Source organism: Cryptomeria japonica, chromosome 11 (genome assembly GCF_030272615.1).
Source record: "Cryptomeria japonica chromosome 11, Sugi_1.0, whole genome shotgun sequence".
In the NCBI taxonomy this organism is placed as follows: Eukaryota; Viridiplantae; Streptophyta; class Pinopsida; order Cupressales; family Cupressaceae; genus Cryptomeria; species Cryptomeria japonica.
Window position 1 is genome coordinate 523,259,671 of NC_081415.1, and position 21,355 is coordinate 523,281,025.

The 21,355-nt window shown below is 35.8% G+C and overlaps 2 protein-coding genes across 2 annotated transcripts; one reads left to right on the forward strand and one right to left on the reverse strand.

The window, feature by feature from the left end:
* The first annotated feature begins 829 nt into the window (after window positions 1-829).
* On the forward strand, window positions 830-1,884 carry LOC131860284 (uncharacterized). The gene is made up of 3 exons (XM_059214672.1): window positions 830-1,010; window positions 1,139-1,211; window positions 1,314-1,884. The coding sequence occupies exons 1-3, from the start codon at window positions 933-935 to the stop codon at window positions 1,841-1,843; spliced, it is 681 nt and encodes a 226-aa protein (XP_059070655.1). The 5' UTR covers window positions 830-932; the 3' UTR covers window positions 1,844-1,884.
* A 333-nt stretch (window positions 1,885-2,217) lies between these two features.
* LOC131035158 (uncharacterized) lies at window positions 2,218-20,816 on the reverse strand. The gene is made up of 4 exons (XM_057966804.2): window positions 19,521-20,816; window positions 6,463-6,861; window positions 2,570-2,711; window positions 2,218-2,410 (listed from the first exon to the last, which is right to left on the reverse strand). Exons 1-4 carry the CDS (start codon window positions 20,146-20,148, stop codon window positions 2,218-2,220), a joined length of 1,362 nt encoding a protein of 453 aa, XP_057822787.2. The 5' UTR covers window positions 20,149-20,816.
* Between the last annotated feature and the right edge of the window lie 539 nt (window positions 20,817-21,355).

A 21,355-nucleotide genomic window follows, 5' to 3' on the forward strand; every position in this document is an offset into this window, starting at 1 on the left:
TGGTGGCTTCAAATGGTGCAATGGTATTCATAAAGTCTATTGATGCCTCAAATGAAATAAAAAATGCAGAGACTTTGTGTAATCTGTTGGATGGTGTGGTTCGGGAAGTTGGAGTTGAGAATGTTGTCCAAATTATCACGGACAACGCAACTGCATATGTATCTGCAGGTAGAATGCTTATGGAGAGGCATCCTTCGATTACATGGAGTCCTTGTGTTGCACATTGCTTGGACTTGGTGCTAGAGGACATTGGGAAGATTGGATGGGTGAAGAAGGTGGTTGAAGATGCAAAAAGTGTCACCAAATTCATCTACAACCATACTTGGGTGCTTGCTTTGATGAGAAAACACACAAATGGCAAGGACCTTGTGCGACCTGGAGTGACATGATTTGCTAGCCACTTCATCACTTTGCAGAGCATTCTTAGTGCCATTCCTCATCTTAAGCAGATGTTTGTGTCAGATGCTTGGTTGGGGTCTGCATACTCCAAAAGACCTGAAGCAGAGAAGATTGTGAGCATTGTTTTTGATGAAGGGTTCAATAAAAGTGGAGAGGAGTTGACTGTGGTAAGTAACAAACACAAAAGTAAAGTTTATACAATCTTGTCTATTTGCTGATTTTATTTTTTAGGGGTTGATTTTGTACTAATTTAAAATTTGTTTTAATTTTTTTAGGTGACAGAACCTTTGGTAAGGGTTCTTCGTATGGTGGATGGAGAGGGCATGCCAATGGATTTCATTTATAAGGCCATGGATAGGGCCAAAGAGGCCATTTCACATTACTATCGTGGAAATACAAGAAAATATGAAATCCTTTGGCGCATCATTGATCATAGGTGGACAAACCAACTCCACCAACCGATACATGCCTTTGCCTACTTTTTGAACCCGAAATTCTACTTCTCTGATTCATTTAGGGCTAATGAGGAGGTCATGGCAGGTGTTATTACATGCATTGATAAGATGACACCTGATCCTGAGTTGAGAGACAAGGTTCTTGATGAGTTGGAGGTGAGATTTGACATTTGCAATTGCTCTATCTTTATTTATGAATTTGGAAATGTTCATTATTGAATTTGAGTCTGACACTTTGACTATCTAGTATCTATTTCTGAATTTGGAAATGTTCATTGTTCAAGATCTACAAAAGTGTAGAGGGGAGACTCTTCTCATCACAACTAGCAATTGATAGGAGAGGAAAACAACAACCAGGTAAAAAATTTAGTAACTTAGTTCAATAGTGCAAGAAAAAACCTACAAACTTGATTGTTACATTTTTTTCTCAATTCTAATATTTCTAAATGTTTTTTGTAGATTTATGGTGGGAGAATTATGGTGCCGGCACGCCTAATCTTCAAAAGATAGCTATCCGTGTTTTGTCTCAGCCATGCAGTGCTTCTGGGTGTGAACGAAATTGGAGTGTCTTTGAGAGCATTCACACAAAGAAGAGAAATAGATTGTCACAAAAGCGGCTCAATGATCTAGTATTTGTTCGGTACAACCTTCGCCTTCGAGTTAAACAGGTGGAGGGTGTTTCACATGAGGCCATTGACTTGGATGAAATTGATCCATATGGTGATTGGACCATGAATGAACAAAATGATGGTGATGATGTCCTCCTTACCGAAGAAGAAATTGCAGAAATAGAGAGAGGAGCAGCACAAGATGCAGAAGGAGCAAGATTGGATGAAGATGAGGACGAAGATGAGGATGATGATGAGGACTTTGACTTTGAAGAAGAATCATCTCACCATTTAGATACCACAACACCCACTGCTACTACTTCTAGCTCAAGGCCTGAAAAATTGAGCTATATTAGGAAAAATACAAAGAGGAAGATGTAGTCTTCTCTTTGGTTTGTTCATTCACATTGTTGTTTTTCACATTTGGAGTTAGACTTGGACATATCATTATATGTAATTTTGTGAACATTTATATACTTATGCTGCCATTATACATTTTAGAGTTGAAACTTGAAACTTGAATATGCTGCCATGAATGATGAAATTTCAAATATTGCGTGTTTGTACTTTGTAGATCATATGACATGTGTAATGTTTCAATTATGGCACTTATGTTCTCTAAATGCATTAATTTCTTTATGTTTTTTTTGTAAAACTACGGTTTTTTTTTTTGCCGAGTCTTTTGCGAGTCTTTCACGAGTCCGAGTCCGAGTCCAAAATTTTGGTTTGCCGAGTCCGAGGCGAGTCTGAGATTTTCAACTATGGGTCCAACCATCAGTCACGATGGTGCAACTCTTCCTCCATATCTCACGTTGCTCAGCAATTTTGGCTTCAACATCAACCACCTTTTGATTCAAAATAGGGCCTTTTATCTCCTCATCATTAGGGGCTTTGAACCGCTGACCACAACCAATAATGGTATCTACCATAATTTGCCAGTATGGAGACCTAAAACAAATTAAATAAATGGAATAAGTATTTACTAATAACTATTAACTTTTACTTGTAACTTTAAAAATTAAAATAATCAAGGTGGCATACTCTTAAATTCTCAATTTCTTAAAAGCAAAAAAATCAAGACATAGAAATAAAAATACTAATGAATACCTCGCTGCGTGAAATGTAATGTTGTTGTAGAACCAAAAGTCTCCAATTGCCATTTCCGTAGCATCATGCTTCTCCTTATTCCAACCCATGCTCTCAAGCGATGGTTGGGCATCCAGAGTTGTGCGTGGAACAATAAGTGAGTCTAATGTGAGTTTATTTTTATGAATGCGAGGCCCAATGCTCGCACTCGTGCTACCATGACTTCCAGATCCAGGGAATGGAGGTCAAGGATTCGAAGAAGCCTCTCCACCAATGGCTGCCATTTGCTTCCTTTTTAATTATTTTCTCTTCAAATTCCTCTAATTGAGCTTGCACTTCACGAATATCCTTAAGGGGTGCTTTTTTGCATGGTTTTGCATCATGGCATTCTATTTGTGCAATGTGATATTTCAGCCGGTTAATACCTCCCCCATTATATTTTGTTTTGCAATGAATACATGTTACTTCTCCATTTTTTGAACCAGGGATGCCATTTTTTCAAGCCCTATCCTTTCAAACCGAGGCTGCCTTTAAGGCACCACTTCCACTACGCTGAGACATTATGCTACAATATATTATAAATGGAAAAAATCAGCATAATGTCTCTTATTTTAAATAAATTAAAACTTAAAAATAAATAATAGAAAGAAAAAACAAAACTAGGGTTTCAACTTTCATATTTTTTACGTTAATATAAAATAAAACAAAAACAAAAAAAATGTACAAAAAAATGGAAATATGGAAATAAGAAAATCAAAAAATAACAAAAAAAGGGTACTTACCTCTATAAATTTGTTAGAAACCTCTTCCAAATCCTTCTCTAATGCCTTTAAATGCTTGAATGCAAGCTACAAACTTGCACAAACAATCAACAATTGCAATCTCTTCAATCTATTTGCTGGTCGGCTCTTCAAAGCCTCTATTTTTTTGCTCAAAACCCTCTTTTTCTCTCCTTGTGTTTGCAAACAAGAAAAATGACTTTTGAGGGTGAGAGTCAAAACATATTTACCTTTTGTTTCATTTAAAACAAACGCATTTTAATTTTTTTTGGCTTTTTTATTGTTGCCTGGGTGGCAAAGTCCAGGCCTCGGGACTCGGTGAGTCTGCCAAGTCTGGCAGACTCACCAAGTCTGCCAAGACCTGGCCAAACTCGACCGAGTCTGAGTCCAGGGTCGCTTGGCCTCGGTAGAGGCGACCTACCTCGGGACTCAGCAAGTCTTGCCAAGACTCGCTGAGTCTTGTAATTATGCAACCAAGTATTGTTGCAAATTACTTGGCGTCATTTCTGACACACAATTACTCATTAGTCCTACAAGTGCAAGTAATCAAAAGGTTTTAAACTATGGTTCAGATTGCATTTTTAACATAATAGACCTAATAAGCATATTGGCTACCTTGATTTTTGTGCACTTATTATACTTAATCACCAAGTAGAACTATCAAATAAATTACATCCATTTGAAATTATGTGCTTCTTGTGATTTATTTTGTGTCTGCAAATATTATAACAATGGATAATGGTTGTGGAGCACATTTTCTTCCTCATCGGGTAATGCTTCTACTTCTTCACCACTTGGGTGGTCTATGAGACTTTATTCTCATAAATGTATTGCACTAATGCATGCAACTCCTAGTCTTATGGCCAATTAATGACTTCCCCCCAAAACAAATTGGAATAATAACTTTCCAGCCTTTCTGTTTGCATTAGCAGCACTCCCATTGGATACCTCAATATGTCTAACTCTATCTCAAAAGCTAGTTGCAATTTTGTAAAGCCAAAAACAAAACTGAAACTGGAGCGTTATTGACTTAATACTTGAGTCACTCAAAAGCAACTTGCTGCATTCTATCCCAAGTAAAAGACTTGCAAGTTGCCATAAGAGCACACATATGATTTAAATTTTTTGAAAAAAGAGGCAAAAAACTTCAAAAATATTGAACAGCAACATGAACTTTCTTCGGTGACATTGGACAGCTTAGGCCATCTCAAAATAGCCTCAATCATTTACAGGTCAATCCCCATCTCTCCTTCAATCATATACTCTAGAATAAACCAATAATTTCCTTAAAAATTAAAATTTCTTCAAGCCACCAACCATATAATCTAGAATAGATCAATGATTTCCTTAGAAATCCAAATTTATTCAAGTTGAGCAGAAATCACTTTCTTTAAAGTCTCTAATTCTTGATGTAAATTATGTGTCTTCCCATATATTGTTGAAAACAAGAATGTGATCCAGCCTCCAGGTACATCATGCATGAATAGATGCTTGCTCAGAGCAGCCCATTCATCAACCTTGCGAATTTATCCCATCTATTACACAGTCAGAATGGTGAAAAAGCCATTGACACACCCCTCAAATTGTTTTCAAAACTACAATAACCCAACTTCTAGGCAAACTTTGGAAAATCCTTAACATCTTGCAGCGCATCAAGTAAATTATCAATCAGAGGTAGTCAGTGCCTGTTTTTCATAGAGATCTTGTTAAGAGCTCTATGTCAAATGCAAAGCATTCATGTATCATTCTTCTTGGCACTAAAACAATAGGCAATCATTACTTGTCATATTATTAAATTCTCAAGGATAAATTATTGAAGGCCATCTTTAGAAAGTGGGTAGTTACTGACAGAAGTTAGCATTCTGAAACTTTTTATCATAGGGTAGTTTATTGTTAAATTCTCACGTACCATGTAAATGCAAAAAGCTTAACAAATGCTGTCTTAAGCTACAATAAAATGATTCAGACACCTCATACTGCAAACATGTCTACAGTTCAGCATTTCAGCATTTTTCTTAGTTCAATTTATTGGTTTCAAATAAATGGTCTCCAACATAACCATTTATAACATGGAGATCAAACTATCACTCTTTCCTGCTCGGTAGAAGCAAATATGCTCTTCAGATTAGAAAATTATCAAGTATATAGTTTTCAATAAAACAGTGAACTTCAATATGCTAAAAATATATTTGAGCATCCCTGTAAACTTGAAGACAAAATTCACTTATGAAAGGAAGATTTTGCGACATAACTATTTTTCTCAGACATGAAGCCCAGCTTAGACAGAAAATCTATTTGGTTTTCATAAAATTGCAAAAATATCTTTAAAACTTTTTATTCAAAGTCGTAGTTGAAAGGACACAATAGTCCTACTGTGAATCAGAAGCAAATATCCTCAGGGAATCTTTATCTGTAAATATGGGCCAGATAAAGCATGCCAATTAGAAGATTCTAAGGAACAACCAAACCTAGGCAGAAAATATTTTCTTCATAAAGCATCTGTTTCTCTTTGGTGTTCTATCAGCTTATTCTACTTAAAATGAATACACAAACAAGAATATCTGTAAATAATCTGTAGAATCTCTTTGAGAAGAAGAAACACATGAACATCCATCCTACAGGTGATTTCTAATCATCGGTAATGAATTTTCTTTTCTTTTTTTCAAGAACATTGAGGGGAGGATTATATCTGGTGAAGAAAGTAAAACACGTTTCCTATCAACCAAAGAGAAGGATAGCAAATCGGAACAGTACTAAATCAGAGCAAAAAGGTAAAATCATGGAATTTGATATCTTTATTCAAGGTGGTTCAAGATAGTTTATTTCTTGCAATCTAGAATAGAAAAACAAATAACTACAGTTAAAATGTTTCCAACACTAACATTATGTATATTGCAGTGTTTTTTAGTGATTGGTGATGCAAATTCTTGTTTGATTAGTATTAATTTCTAAATGAGAATGAGGTTCAATTGATATAGTTTTTCTCTATCTTGATACATTTAGTAAGTTGCTTTTACCAAATTTTGTTGCATATATTTGCACATGACATGCCCATTATTGATTTTGCATGCTTTCATATTTCATAATGCATGAGAAATAAATGAATTTTCTGATTTAAATGCCAAAAAGTTGTACCGCGTTCGATGATAATGTGCAAGCATGCCAAGCATCCATAAGCTTCAGTTTCTTCATAATGTTCAATGGACATCTCTAACCTGTTGCTCTGGTCTTCAGTTATTTCATGTTCCTCCTCAGATACAGCAGTTTGCCCATCAGGATTACCTTCTGAAACCAGACTTGTCCGCTTCCTTTTACGTAAAATGATTCGTTCAGTTATGCATGCTCCACAGTTAGGGCAAATTACATCATGTGATTGCTGTTCCTTCAGAATTTTGACAATATCTTCTACTTTTCCTTCTAATGCACTATTCTCAAGTATCCTAATCTGGTTTTCTCTCAGTTGGTTCTCAGTTTCTTTACTTTCATACTCAATAGTTTCACTTCCTCTGTCCAAATTCGCATTGATTTGAGAACCTGCAATCATATCTCAATTTATAAATTCTATATAATATTAAAACACAAACACTACTCTTTCAACTATCTTTGATTTTTAAAAATCTATGGGGATTGATTTATCAGCACAACATTCCAACCTGCAACCATATATTTGATGCTATATAGCTAGGATATGTTAGCTTGTAGAACTAGAAAAAAACAGCAATCTTTCAATTATCTTGGATTTCGAAGGTATATGGAAACCGTTTTGTTCAAAGAGGGGAAGACATTATTGATGTCTTTTACTTGGCAGGTGCCATACACCAATTTTTGAGCAATATGCCACACAGTTACAAGTATTCTGCTTTAGGAGGGGAGTCAGAATTTGCAAGTACACTAAAAGAATTAAGATAAATGAGCATATTTCATATTTTATGCAAGATTGGCATGTAGAGTCATGAATGAACTACTGTAATAAAGCACTACGACAGAGTATAAAATATGGTTTTGAAAAGATAATTCAATCCCTAATCTTGTAGAAAAGTAAATCTTAACAATCAAAAAATATATCCATTTAACAATGTTAGGCATGGGAAATGCCCTTCCATGCTACATAATCATATAAGTCTTAATATACTGTACATACAAATGTGTAATCTGCATTTTATTAATGCAGAGAATGTAAAATTTGTGGTGGGCTGAGTGCAATAAACCCCTAATTCGAATGACAATCTCCACAATAGAATTAATTAGTAGCTGCCAGCAATAGAAAATTCTATAAATACAATAGTAGGCACAACCATCTTCTCATATGGTGAATTAGTAGAGGTCAATCCATTGACATATGTCAACTTTGCATTCTTCTTGCAAAGTTATAAATTGTATAGCTTATGTTATTATTGGATGTCTCATACAATAAAAGCTAAATAAAATAAGGAAAAAAGTATTAATTTAATATCCCAATTAAAATAAGAAATAGTTTAATATGATCAAATTTCATATTTAAGAACTAATGTGGAAAATGATATAAGGAAGAGAAAGACTTGCAGATTTGTGCAGGTCATATGTTGCAATAATAGCAGAGGAAAACCTATAAGAGCAGTTATGTTTCATATAATTTCGATATCAATTGGCATCTTTCTATCTACGTGAATGATATCTCTTATTCATATATGATCTTCTTGGTTTTATTGACATAGGGAGTCAAAAATGTAAGTCTCCTTTGAGGAGCTCTCTGAGGTCTTAATGTCATATTTGAACAGCTTTTATAAATAATAAATGCATATCTTACCAAATGCATATGAATGGTATGTGCTCACCAAAATAAATATAACTAAAGTTCATTATTATAGATATATTCTCTATAGCACAATTAGTAAAGCACAATGGAATCTAAGATAGAAATAAAAAATTGAAATAGAAGATTGCTTGTACAGCATGGTCTTGTTTACCAACTTGTCAAAGGTTATCACTACACTATGATTTCTAAGTTCTACTGATCCAATTTGGTTGCTAGAACATCTTCCAAGGTTTTCTTAAATGTATCCAGCTAATCTATTGCTTAAGGAATGAATTATAATAGCTAGAACTAAGACTGCCCCATTGTTAACTGTTGTTCTGGATACAATAGTGAGTAGCATTGCAGACAAATCTGCTCGCACATGTAAAGGATTCCAATTGAATGCTTTCTATATTTTTACCTTCATTCTTTCCTCTTTCCAGAACATATTGAAGTTTTAAATTTGGCCAAGTGACGAAAAAGTTATGAGCATTTGGACGTTGTCCCTTTTCATTGCAACTTACAAGTTGGAAAACTATTAATTGTTTTATAGGTTGCAATGTCATGAACTCAAATGCTAACTATTACTGTTTATATAGGTATGTCAAAGGTTACCGATTAGGTTACAATCCTTACATGGGTTGCATTCTATAAATACCAGGTGATAACTTATGTCCAAATAAGTCGTGAGGAGAAAGTAAGATCCCTTGTATCATTTATACTTATTAAGTGGAGTTTGAGAAGTGTGTTTGTGTTATGAATTAGCTTTCCTTATGGACGAATGATCTATTAAATATTATCACTTCAAAATACATTATCTAAGTTGAATGTCAAATGAATCAAATGGTGCTTATGGGCTCTATCTCTTGGTATTGGTTATCTATCTTATTGAATATCCGGATACCGTAGTGAGATGATTGGGACAATTTATATTATAAATGTTGATTATCTTTGACTCACACTTAGGAGTGGATTAATTAGATTGATTTAATTTTCCCCCATATAAATATGTTCTGTATATGAGTGCATCAGATGTGTGTTGCATGAGCATATAGGTAAGTTAGCTTAATAGTGATTCACGTAATAAATTATATTCCATTATACATGTTACCACATGCTGCTAGATCCTTTGTGATGGGCCGGGTTCCTCCAATGGACTAGCGTGGGGAAGCTTAATGCTTCATGGTAGGGTGGATGTCACCTTGATGATGCTCTCTCTCTCTTTTCACTTCAAGTCACAATAAGGAAATGGCAAAAATTGTGTAATGTAAATGTTAATACATTGTGTATCATATGTCCTACTAATTGAAATGAGTTAAAAACTCTTACTTAGTTGTTTATATTTGCCAATTATAACACCATTATCTTTGTTTTTTTAAGAAGAGCATGGTTGGTATAATTAGATTGGTTGAAAATTGCAAATAGACTCATTTTAAAAGTAATGCTTGTAGAATGATTTATAAGTTTATAAAGAAACTTAGTCATGTATTTGACTCTTTGACTCTGGATTATAGTTATCTTACTCATTAGTCACCATTCTTTGTTATTTAATAAGGGGTGTAATAATGGTAACTATGTTTGACTATTAATATGGTAATGTATTTTGAACTTAATTACTGCTGCAACTGATTTTTATATGATTTTGTATGGACGAATCCAAAACGAACCCAACACCCAAAAAAATTTTGCCCAAACCCGAACCAGTAACTTAGAGTGGAAGTAATAGTTTATGTCCAGCCTCCAACATCAATTGGAGAATGGAGCACAACTATAGCATTCCCTCACTAGTTCCGATGATTAGGCCACAAGATGCTATTATACCAGCAAAACAAGGATTCAAATAGATTACAAGCTATACTAGAAACATGAGCTACTGCTTATTGCTATTACTTTACAACCCCGTGCTAGTTTGCACTACATGATAGTAACATGGAAACCCAAACAAGGAATACTCGTTCCTGCATGGAACCACATATTTACACCCCCGTGCTAGTTTGCACTACATGATAGTAACATGGAAACCAAACAAGGAATGCTTGTTCCTGCATGGAACCACATATTTCTTTGCACCTCACATGCCTAATTATGTTGTGATGATGTGTCATCATGTTATGAGAATTCATTTGTACTCCTGTATCAGTATGTATTAATTCAACATAGACCTTTCTGGTATATTGTGTTGGGTGTAATCTCCTTTCTCTTCATTCCAAATGATGTGATATACTATACTACAATGTTCAGTCATGCTTTTTGAAGTTTTTATCTGTGCACAGGCCTTGTATTTAAATGTTTATCATCACGCATTTCTTATGTACAGTTTTGATATAATTACAGACACTTAGAGATTGGGTTGGAAGAGGTTGATAACTGTGCAGCTTCACTGGGAAAGTCATGGTGCTATGCAAATTACACAATGATGTGTTATTTCATGCAGGCAATTTGCTATATAGATCTAGTTACAAGCCTACACCATAGGGATGGGTTACAAATGTTACTCAAAAGTTGTCAATGTCATCATATGATGACTTGCATGCATCACCTTTATGTAGATGGGTTGCAAATGTCACTCAAACAATATGGGATGACCTGCAAGTCTCCTTGGGAAAATGATTTCCACGTCTCAGCTGGGATTCAAATTTCAAACATTCCTGATACTACAACTTAAAGACTCTTCCTCACAAAGAAAAGTCACAGGTATCTCCGCTGGGATTCAATCCAGTGTGTAAACCTACAATAGTTTTCCTGACAGAAGTGATTTACAAGCATAGGTTTGGATTCAAGTATTTCCCTATGATATGACTTATAAATGTCTTCCTAATGAATACAAATTATAGGTATCTTGACAGGGATGCAAGCGTAGAAAAGTACAAGAATAAAGTTTAACATTTTATAACAATCAAATAGTCAAAGTTTCAAACATTGACAGAAATTATGACTTAGTCAAACAAATACCAACGAAATTCGGCATTTATAGCAACTAATCATCTCTTTTTTAGTCAGCATTTCATGCTACAGTTCGACTAGCATTTAATCCTTACTCAATGTGAGTTCAACAATCGACATCGATTTATTCTAAGTCAAATCTCGAGAATGGGAACACTATCAGGGTCAATGGTTCACTTGCAATCTCAAAACAGTCAAGTATGTACAGTACTACGGGTCATGTTCAATAGGAGACAGTCTGGTCAAACAACACAACAATCTAGTCAAGCAACAGTTAAAGTAAGTTCACAAATGATACAAGTCCATAGTTAACATGGAATCCCTTACTCCACTTTTCTATCAAGTAAGTTCTTGTTCAATAGTCACTGGATTTTACTTGTGCATTAATAAGGCATTATATGACTTGGATGTCATTTAATGAATATGACATGGCATAGATGGCATAAAAAAATGTACTGGTTCCATAAACCATAGAAGCAAAAATAAAATAAAAATTGTGATTAATCACAAAAATCAGAAATCACCAAGTTTGCTGATCCATATTTTTAGCATTGTTAACCCACAATTTTCAATGAGTTTTTGGACTGTAAATACATTAGAATCAGGGAAAATCAGAGAAAATTTGCCTACTTTACCCATGCGATTTTACACTTTTCAGCTCACAACTGGCATTTATATGGATTTTCAAGTGGCATATTTAGATTTTGTTTGCACAGAATTTGCAGAACTCAGATTTAGAAGTCACAATTGTCGTGATAAAGCATAGGAGGTCCATGCATTTGCAAACTATAGGGAAGAATAGAGAGGTCAATGCATTTGCAAACTATAGGGAAGAATAGCGAGGTCGATGCATTTGCAGCCTCTAGAGAAGAATAGTGACTTATGTTCTTTAAGCCTTAAGGTACCTTATCTAGAGTGCAAGCCTATCCAATAAAGTATTTCGTATATACTATAAAATATAAATAGATTGACAAAAGTTTTCCTTGTAACCAAAGCCAAGAACATGGGAACTATTTTTCCTGTATTTTGCATATGAAACAGCAACATAATCAATCAATGAACATTAAGAGTTAGTAAGATTAACGTTAATGAGTTATTCCTATATTTTTCATATTGTTTTGTAAAATTACTATTGATATTCGTATACAATATGAAAAACATTTGGAAATATTATCTCTGTTAACAATTACAGAGATGGCTAGGAAACATTATCACTGTAATTATGGCATACTGGTTATGGGAATTAAAAACAGAAAACAGTAATTTTACAAAACGATATGATAATTAAGAAAATCTATATGAAATTTTGGCACCTCCCTGCCACCTATTTTTTAAAATTTAGCTCCTTATTTGTAACAGGTCTTCTTTGAAGTATACAAAGGTTTCCTAGCCATCACTGTTTTCATTTTCTAACTACCATAATCAGCAACGTAACCAATCAATATAATATAAATAGATCGCCAAAAAAAATTCTTTGTAGGTAAAGCCAAGAACATGAGAACTGTTTTTCCATTATTTTATATATGGAACAGCAACGTAATGTAATGTCCCCTTTGGAAACATTCCTGGTTCTTTGACCTGCAAACAATTGTAATCACAAAAATTTGACATCAGAAATATTAGTTATCAAGAAATTAAGATAATATTCAGAATCCAGATCATACTATTATTTATATTCAATACATCATAGCATAAACAATACACAGTTCAATACATTGTAGCACAACCCTCCGAGCCAATCACATAGTGAATTTCTTAGAAATACTTGCAAATATTAAGGTGGGTCATCCTCAATATTGCCAAGAGCATGGAAGGGGGACCATCCTTACAATTCTCAGTCCACCTTGGAGGGGGCCACCCTCCTTGATCAAGCTCAAGAGCATGGAAGTTGGGCCATCCTTCCAACTCTTGGCCAACTTGATAAGAGTATGAGAGGGACCCTATCCTCTTGTTTCTCGTGGATTTGGAAGGGGGGACATCAAATCAACTATTAGAGATAATAAATTGTTGGGATGTGAAGCCCAACGGTCACAACCATTCGTCTTCTAGAGATTCTTCACTTGAAGGCTCTATATGATTATAAATACCGAGTACAGTCCATGCTTGATGTAGAGTTGTATTTGCATTGTTGATTAATAGAAGAACTCCCTGCGTTTCTGGTGGACGTAGCCACTTAGTAATGAACCACGTTAAACTTGTGTTTTGCGTTTATGTTATTGGCTTTCTGCTGTTTTGTATTAATTATATATCTTTCTTTGCTCGTTTATAACTTACAATTGGTATCAGAGCAACGGTGAAATGTTGAGCAGAGATGGGATCCGATTGGGTAGTTGATCCTGGATATGGGTGCCCTTACTTTGTGTTTGATCCCGGAGCTGGGTGCTTTTATGTTATCGACAAACAGGCTGAAGTTTCAGATGATGAGGCCGAATCAGATGGTGAAGTTGAATCAGTCATCAAAAAATTTATTAGCAGTCTAGACTCGGTAGAGAGTGATGTCCAAGTGAAGGTTGAAACCAAACATTATTGGTCGGATGGCTGGGAAAAGGAGGAGACTTCGGCTGAAGAAGAAGAGGGTTTGTCGTATTCGATGTTTGAAGAAGAAGAGACCGGTTTGTTTGCCTTCCAAGATGAGGAAGATGCCTCCCGAGGTGAGGATGATGCAGTCTCAGAACTGGCGAATGAAGATGAACTTGAAGGAGGTGAGGCCTACAGCTCGGAAGATTACCTATACGAACGAATTGAGAAATTGCAGGAGGAAAATTTTATTCTCACAGAGCAAATATGCCATATGGAAGATGAAATGGCAGAATTGAAAGAGCAATTTACCAAAGAGTGGAAGTTTTATATAGAAAAAAGAAATGAAGAGTTGAAAAAGGAATTGGCCACCCTCAATACAATTTTTTACGACATTAGACAATGTTTCAGGTTCTTTGGAAGTAGAAATGAATACAGAGGACAAGGACTCCATGTGTCGAGTTCAAATTTTGGAAGTTGAAGAGGCGAATGAACGGCTAGACAAGCGGACCCTGTTTGAAACACTTGATCACGACTGGCTGGACAAAGTAATACAGAGTCAGCCGGTAATGGAAGCTATAGAGGCTGAGAAATTCGAGAATAGGCCCCCCTATAGTGGAATCAGTCTACCTGCCTGTGTAGTTGCAGCTTCTGAGGAAGCCGACGGGGCAGAGAGGTTTCTAAGCTTGCCAGTATTCGACACTACTGGACATTCTGATGAATTTGTGGGTAATGATGTGGGCCTTTTTGCGTCCGGGGAATACGATGCAGACCGTTACGATAGAGATGGAGTTCTCGAATGTGCTGCGGGCATTTATGATAATGAGCACAAGCCTCTAGATAGATTTCCTCGCTGTGGAAGTGGTAATTGTCAATGGGAGCACGAATATAGGCCGGGAGATCGAGTGTTGTCTACAAAACGAACCTGCTATGTCCATTGCCAACATAGTAACCGAATTCAGGAAATGTTGAGGTCTGAAACCCTGCTGGAGGAGTGCAAGGCATGGAGTCCTGGGTTGCCCGTGGTGGCAAATAGAGTTTTGGGACATGGGACCGTTAAAAATTTCAATGTCGTCGAGAAGCTCACCTCCCTCATTTGAACCCTCGTACTCCCCCTCGCCATCCATTACTTGCAACTTGCAGACACTGCAGGGAAGCCCATTCGCCAATACTTTCGCAATCATGTAGATATTGTGGACAAGAATGACTTAAGCCCTCTTACAATAGCAGATCGTGCTGCTGGAAAAGCCATGCGTTCTGTTTTTTCTAAACACTTCTCGGCACATGCAATAAATGGGGAGGAGAATGAATGGACTTGTAACGAAGAAAAAAATTTCTCTAACAATTTTAAAAATTGTGGAGAGTTTGTGAATATTTATAGAAGAGTGAGCAAAGATTTGGTCTCTGGTCTCTTTGGTGACATCAAGTCTACTGTTAGAGACACCGCCTCTTTGATACGTTGTGGTCAGTTGAGTCCTCATGAGTTCAGCAATCTGTATGTCTCCATAGACGATCACGACTATATGTGGTGTGATAATAACCGATGCCTCTTTGCCTTCAGATATTTGGCTATCGTTTCAGAGTATCTCACCGTCGAGGTTCTCCCGTTGACTACTAGAAATGATGAAGAGTTGCCACATATGGGTGGGTTGGACACCAATCCCACGGAGGATGTTCCTAGTTATGGAGAAGATGTTTTTAATTCTTATTTGAGTTGGAAAAGGCTTATCCGCAGTGTCTGTGAGCAAAATTTGGTGAAAGTGAAATCTTTGATGCGTCTGATTCTGGTGTGAAGAATTGGAAATGCAGGGAATGTTGAGGCATGGCTGTGCCGATTGAGCTTCAAGTGGGAGATTGTTGGGATGTGAAGCCCAATGATCACGACCATTCATCTTCTAGAGACTCTTCACTTGAAAGCTCTATATGATTATAAATACTGAGTGCAGTCCATGCTTGATGTAGAGTTGTATTTGCATTATTGATTAATAGAAGAACTCCCAGAGTTTCTGGTGGTCGTAGCGACTTCGTGGTGAACCACGTTAAACTTGTGTTTTGCGTTTATGTTATTGGCTTTCTGCTGTTTTGTATTAATTATATATCTTTCTTTGCTTGTTTATAACTTACAGAGAGGATGTGCAATTGACCCATCATTAAAATACTTTTTATTTTCATGCCGTTCGGTATGTTCAACCGTGGTTACTTGAGATTGTTCAGCCTCAAAGCTATTGCCGCCTAGCTTCACCTCGCTGTTTTGAACTTTATTGAATACAACTTTAATGTCGCCCATCATGGTCTTGCAACCACTGGCCTCATTTTCCTTCAAATTTCTTCCCGTATTAAGTTCAGAAGTGTTTAAACTCAGTACTGGAGGATTACTCATCAGACAAGGCACAATTCGTGTTCATTTTTGTTTACCGCTCACATATCCTGTTCGCTGCCTTTTCCAGTAAAGTAATCGCCGAATTAATACAACTATTTTTTCCGCCAGATTTGACAAAATCCGTGTCCATTTCAGGCTTCACTGTATCGTTAGCAACGTTTTCCTTCCCTCGATCAACTTTGAAATTCCTTTTAACAAGACTACCCAAGGATTCCTCGTCAGCTTCAACGAAATCAGCATTGAAGTCAAGCTCCATCTGAAGTTTCAGAGCCGCAGTAGACTTTTGTGAATAAACTTAAGCAAAAGAGGATGAAGATGTAGCTCCGAGGAGTTGAAGCAAAATAACTCCACTGGTAAAAGTCACAGCAAGTGGAAAAAAATTATATGCCTCGCCTCAAATCTTCATCTTGAATGAGTATGATCCTTCATATACCATCAGTCTATGAGATCAGGAGAATCATTGTTTATAGTTTTCAAGACCATCAGTCTATCGAATTAGAAATATCATTGTTAGCTTTCAAATTCTCTTGAAAGTCAGTTGTAGATCTTGATAAGAACCCGCAGTGGATGATGAACAAATATAAAATGCCACTAAAATCTGAACATTGAGCCATTCTTAATTATTTTCTAAATCTTGCGTTAAGTTTGATTTCACTTACATAAAATAAAATAAATTTATTAAATTAATTCTTAAAGTAGGAAAAAAGATCTAGTAGTAAGTATCCTAATTTTGCACTTTTCAAAATCTTACATGAAAATTTTAAATCACTCCCAATTTTTTACGCTAGCTTGAATCTCAAAGTAAGAGAGAAGATCTGGTAGTTAAGTACCCTAATTTTACACTTCTTAAAATCTTACATGAAAATTTTAAATCACTCCCAATTTTTTACATTAGCTTACTTGGCAAGTTCCCTGCTAATAATTAAGATTTCAGTGCCACATCAACATGCTTTCTACCAAGATGTGTGTAAAAAGAACCCTATACTTGTGTAGCTGATGTGGCATCACATGATTGATTGCTTTTTACAATTAAGTGTACATTTTATTCAATTATGTATAAAAAGTGTATGGTTCTCTAATTGTGGCTCATCAATGAAATAATGATAATACAACGCACAGTCTGAAAGTAAAAGAATCATTAACTATGTCAAAATCAATAACTATGTAAAAGAATCATTAATTATGTCAATTGTCTTTCGAAGATGTTCAAATGGTTTTCAAAGTGAAAAACATCCGATTCAATGTGTGAGTCTCCAAGACATGTGTGAGTCTATCATCTTATATAGAAAAATTGAAGATATTAAATTCACAACTATTGATGCAATATTGTCAAAAAATATATATAAAAAAATAGACATTAAATTAACCAGTATGAATATTAAATCAACAAACAACTACTATAACAACAATTGAAATGCTAATCCTCTCCTCTAAATAACAAACAGCTAATAACACTCTTGAAATTGACAGAAACCAGACCATTATTGCACCTAATTCATAACTTAATGTGCATTTAATGTGGTAAAAAACAAGTCTCTTAAGAGGGCAATCATACTGCTGGAAACTCGCCACTGCTCATCGACCAGAAGTGGTCCTGAACGTCTGCTTCCTATTTGAGGGGAACCGTCAACCCAGTACGTACGAGAGTGAAAAAAAGGAAATTAGGAATCCATAAAAGCAAAGGCCCGAGTTCGAACCCAGACAAATCCATAAGCACTGTCAGGTCTTCGTGGCACCCAAATTTGACACGTATGGGAAAACGCACCATAAGTGAGAGTTCGAGACCTGTGCCCATAGCCCTAACATGGACAGCTACGATTTCATGGTAGCTTAAACATATGCATAGATGGGCCCCAAATTCCAATTCTCCTGAAGTTGGGACCATATTATGTTCCTGATAGCGAGATGCGGAAATCGATATTATATAGACGCCCAGATCGCGTGGCCACCGCCACATTGAAATAAAATAAAATAGCAAAACTAAACGAGAGAGCCATTGGCGAGCTACAGGGGATCGAGGAAGCTCACATACTACCTATAGAGCCTATCATTAATGGAAAAAAGATCAACTCTCTCAAATTCTTTTTCCTAAAACAGAAATTTGTTAACCACGTGTGAGAAAAATGTCTTTTCCCTGCGGTTACCAAACTCGAGGCTTTAAACTTACAACTGGCATGCATTCATACAGGGAAATTTAGGTGTTGCTTAACAAGCGGCACTGAAATTTCGCGTGATTTTAACAAGAAGAGTGTAAATTTGTTTCGTCGCGATATGGGAAGTTGACTAGGAGTATATTTGACTAAAACAGAAATCGTGACCAAAGAGCTGGTGGATCGTGCTATACAAATCCTCACCAATGTAAAAGTAACAACCGTGTCGTAATGATCGAAATTGTATATCTTGTATTTTTTTATTATTTTGTATTTTTATTAATTATAAAAATTTAGAAACATATTATATTATTAAACAGATGGATAGAGATAATTACATTTCAAAATTTAATTAAGATAGATTTAAAATTTATATTTAAAAAAATAAAGATAAATAAAAAATAAAAATGGTTATCTATTTATAATATATTTATGTTGTTATATTTATATTATTAGAAAAAAGCTTGTTTCAAGAGGTTAACTCATAATTCTATTAAGACAAATAGTCAAAACCAAACAAGAAAATTTGTTGATAGTGTCTTTAACATTATTTCTACAGTTGAATTTTAAAAAATAATAATTTTCAGATTATAAAATAGAAAACCTCACTTTTTTTTAATTTAGAGTGTGATTTTTTTTTTTCCCAAAATAAATATTCTTCCAAGCTTTACAATATAAGAAAGAGGGGCTGCAATCAACCTCTGAAATAGAAAGTTATGACATCTGAAAGTCTGATCTTCGCCTTAAATTAAAATCTAAAAATGTTTTGGACACATTAAAAAATCCCTGTAGAATCAAAATGTTTCATGTGCCTCTGATTCATTTTTCACTGTTTCGGGACATTGTATGGTACTCAAATTCTCAGCTGATGTTTCTGCTACAATTTCCACTTCTAAGATGTTACAAACCCAATTCGGCTCGTGGATTCTTCCTTTAATGCTTATGACAATTTCTAGGTCGTTTGGGCAATTTCAAGCAAATCACAAAAATATGCACTTCGCCCTGCTATTGGGGTTTTTCCATATAATAAATCTGAATAAATTTCCTGAGAACCTACGGGTTTTAGTTGAATCAGGCATGACAACGCATACATATGAAACAGATGAGAAAGACAAGACAATTAAGGCTCGTCAAATATCCTACAGCAGTCTAAGTTCGAACCGGTCACGGTAGACATGTGCATCAGATTTAGTACAATTTTAGTACGGTTATCGAGATTCAGCCCAAAGGTGATCCCTCTAGACGGGGTTGTATAGCTTGGGCCCGCTAGTTGAGCTACAATTAAATTGTAAAGGCAACTGATTCAAGTTTCATAACCAATATTTCGATCTTCAATAACTGTAAGGTGTCGAGTTCGAATCTCCTATAGCTAACATCTTGATCAATGAAAAAAAAAAGACGAGGAAATGAAATGGGCAATGTGTGTTACCTTTGTCCTCCACATAGTACACGCTTGGTTGTAACGAGGCTTTTAGATGCGTCGAATCAACAGGCATGTCCTTCAAGACTACAGATTTATTTGACGCGTCCATGCTGAGAGGATATGCAATTAACCGCGCTCCATCAAAATATTCTTTGTTTTCATGCCGTTCGGTATGTTCCGCCGTGGTTACTTGAGATTGTTCAGCCTCAAAGATTTTCCCACCTAGCTTTACCTCGCTGTTTTGAACTTCGTTGAATACAACTTCAATGTCGCTGTTCATGGTCTTGCAACCACTAGCCTCACTTTCCTTCAAATTTCTTCCTGTATGAAGTTCAGAAATGTTTAAAACCAGAGTAATGGAGGATTCCTCGTCAGACGAGCCAAAATTCGTGTTCATTTTTGTTTCCCGCTCACATGTGTTCGCTGCCTTTTCCAGTGAAGTACTCGCCGAATTAATATCACTATTTTCTCCACCAGATGTGACCAAGTTCGTGTTCATTTCAGGCTTCACTGTATCGCTAGCAACATTTTCCTTCAAATTCGTCCCTCGCTCAACTTTGGAATTCCTTCTAACCAGAGTACCCAAGGATTCCTCGTCAGCTTCAACGAAATCAGCATCGAAGTCAAGCTCCATCTGAACACAAAGCTTCAGTGCCGCACTAGATTTCTGTGAATAAACTTAAAGCAAAATATTTTATATTCTTGGTTTCAATTGTCACTAAAATCTGAACATTATCTCTTCTTATTGATCAATCTTAAATCATACATTAAGTAACATACTAAATCTAGAGAATGTCAGTCAATTCTGAATGTTTAACACTTTTAAGCTTAAAAATATAAGCTTAATATATGTAATTTGAACCAGTCTGACTTGGCCTCCATAGAATAAACTAAACCCTTTAAAACTAATTCTCAAAATAAATAGGAAGCTCGTGACTCTCGTGGAAATGAGAGAAGCCCAACCATTTATTGTGCCGAAATTTATAATTTAAAATGATTAATGCGCTAGAGAAGAAGTCTATTAAGAGATCGATCACACTATTAACTCGCCAGTTGCCATTGAGTTGAACTGCCCATGTTTCCCATGTGAGGGTAACTGTCAACCAGCCAGAGGGAAAAATAAAAGGAAATTAAGAATCCATAAATGCAAAGGCCCCGGTTCGAACCCAGACAAATCCATAAACAGTGCCAGGTCGTCCTGATAACTAAAATTGATCGGGATGGGAAAACGCAAAACAAAGGGAAATTAAGAATCCATAAAAGCACAGGCCCGGGTTCGAACCCAGACAAATCCATAAACACTGCCAGGGCTTCCTGACAACTAAATTTGAATGGGATGGGAAACCGCATCATGAGGGGTTCGAAACCTGTTCCGATAGCCCTAACATGTAGGGCTGCGATTTTATGGTACCTCAAACCTATGTATTCATGGGCCCCAAAATTTAATTCTCCTTAAGTTGTAGGATCTATGCAACTGCTCCTAATAAATTCTTGATCTAACTCTCAGCTGCAGTCTTTGTAACATTTTTTATATTCTTGGTTTCAATTGTCACTAAAATCTGAACATTATCTCTTCTTATTGATCAATCTTAAATCATACATTAAGTAACATACTAAATCTAGAGAATGTCAGTCAATTCTGAATGTTTAACACTTTTAAGCTTAATATATGTAATTTGAACCAGTCTGACTTGACCTCCATAGAATAAACTAAACCCTTCAAAACTAATTCTCAAATAAATAGGAAGCTCGTGACTCTCGTGGAAATGAGAGAAGCCCAACCATTTATTGTGCCGAAATTTATAATTTAATATGATTAATGCGCTAGAGAAGAAGTCTAT

Coding starts and splice junctions, on each gene's coding strand:
- LOC131035158 (XM_057966804.2), bottom strand. CDS start 20,148: ATGGAGCTTGACTTCGATGCTGATTTCGTTGAAGCTGACGAGGAATCC. Junction 6,862..19,520: donor GTACTATGTGGAGGACAAAG/GTAACACACATT, acceptor ATATGATTGCAG/GTTCTCAAATCAATGCGAAT. Junction 2,411..2,569: donor ATTACATTTCACGCAGCGAG/GTATTCATTAGT, acceptor AATTTGTTTTAG/GTCTCCATACTGGCAAATTA.
- LOC131860284 (XM_059214672.1), top strand. CDS start 933: ATGGCAGGTGTTATTACATGCATTGATAAGATGACACCTGATCCTGAG. Junction 1,011..1,138: donor AGGTTCTTGATGAGTTGGAG/GTGAGATTTGAC, acceptor TCATTGTTCAAG/ATCTACAAAAGTGTAGAGGG. Junction 1,212..1,313: donor GAGAGGAAAACAACAACCAG/GTAAAAAATTTA, acceptor TGTTTTTTGTAG/ATTTATGGTGGGAGAATTAT.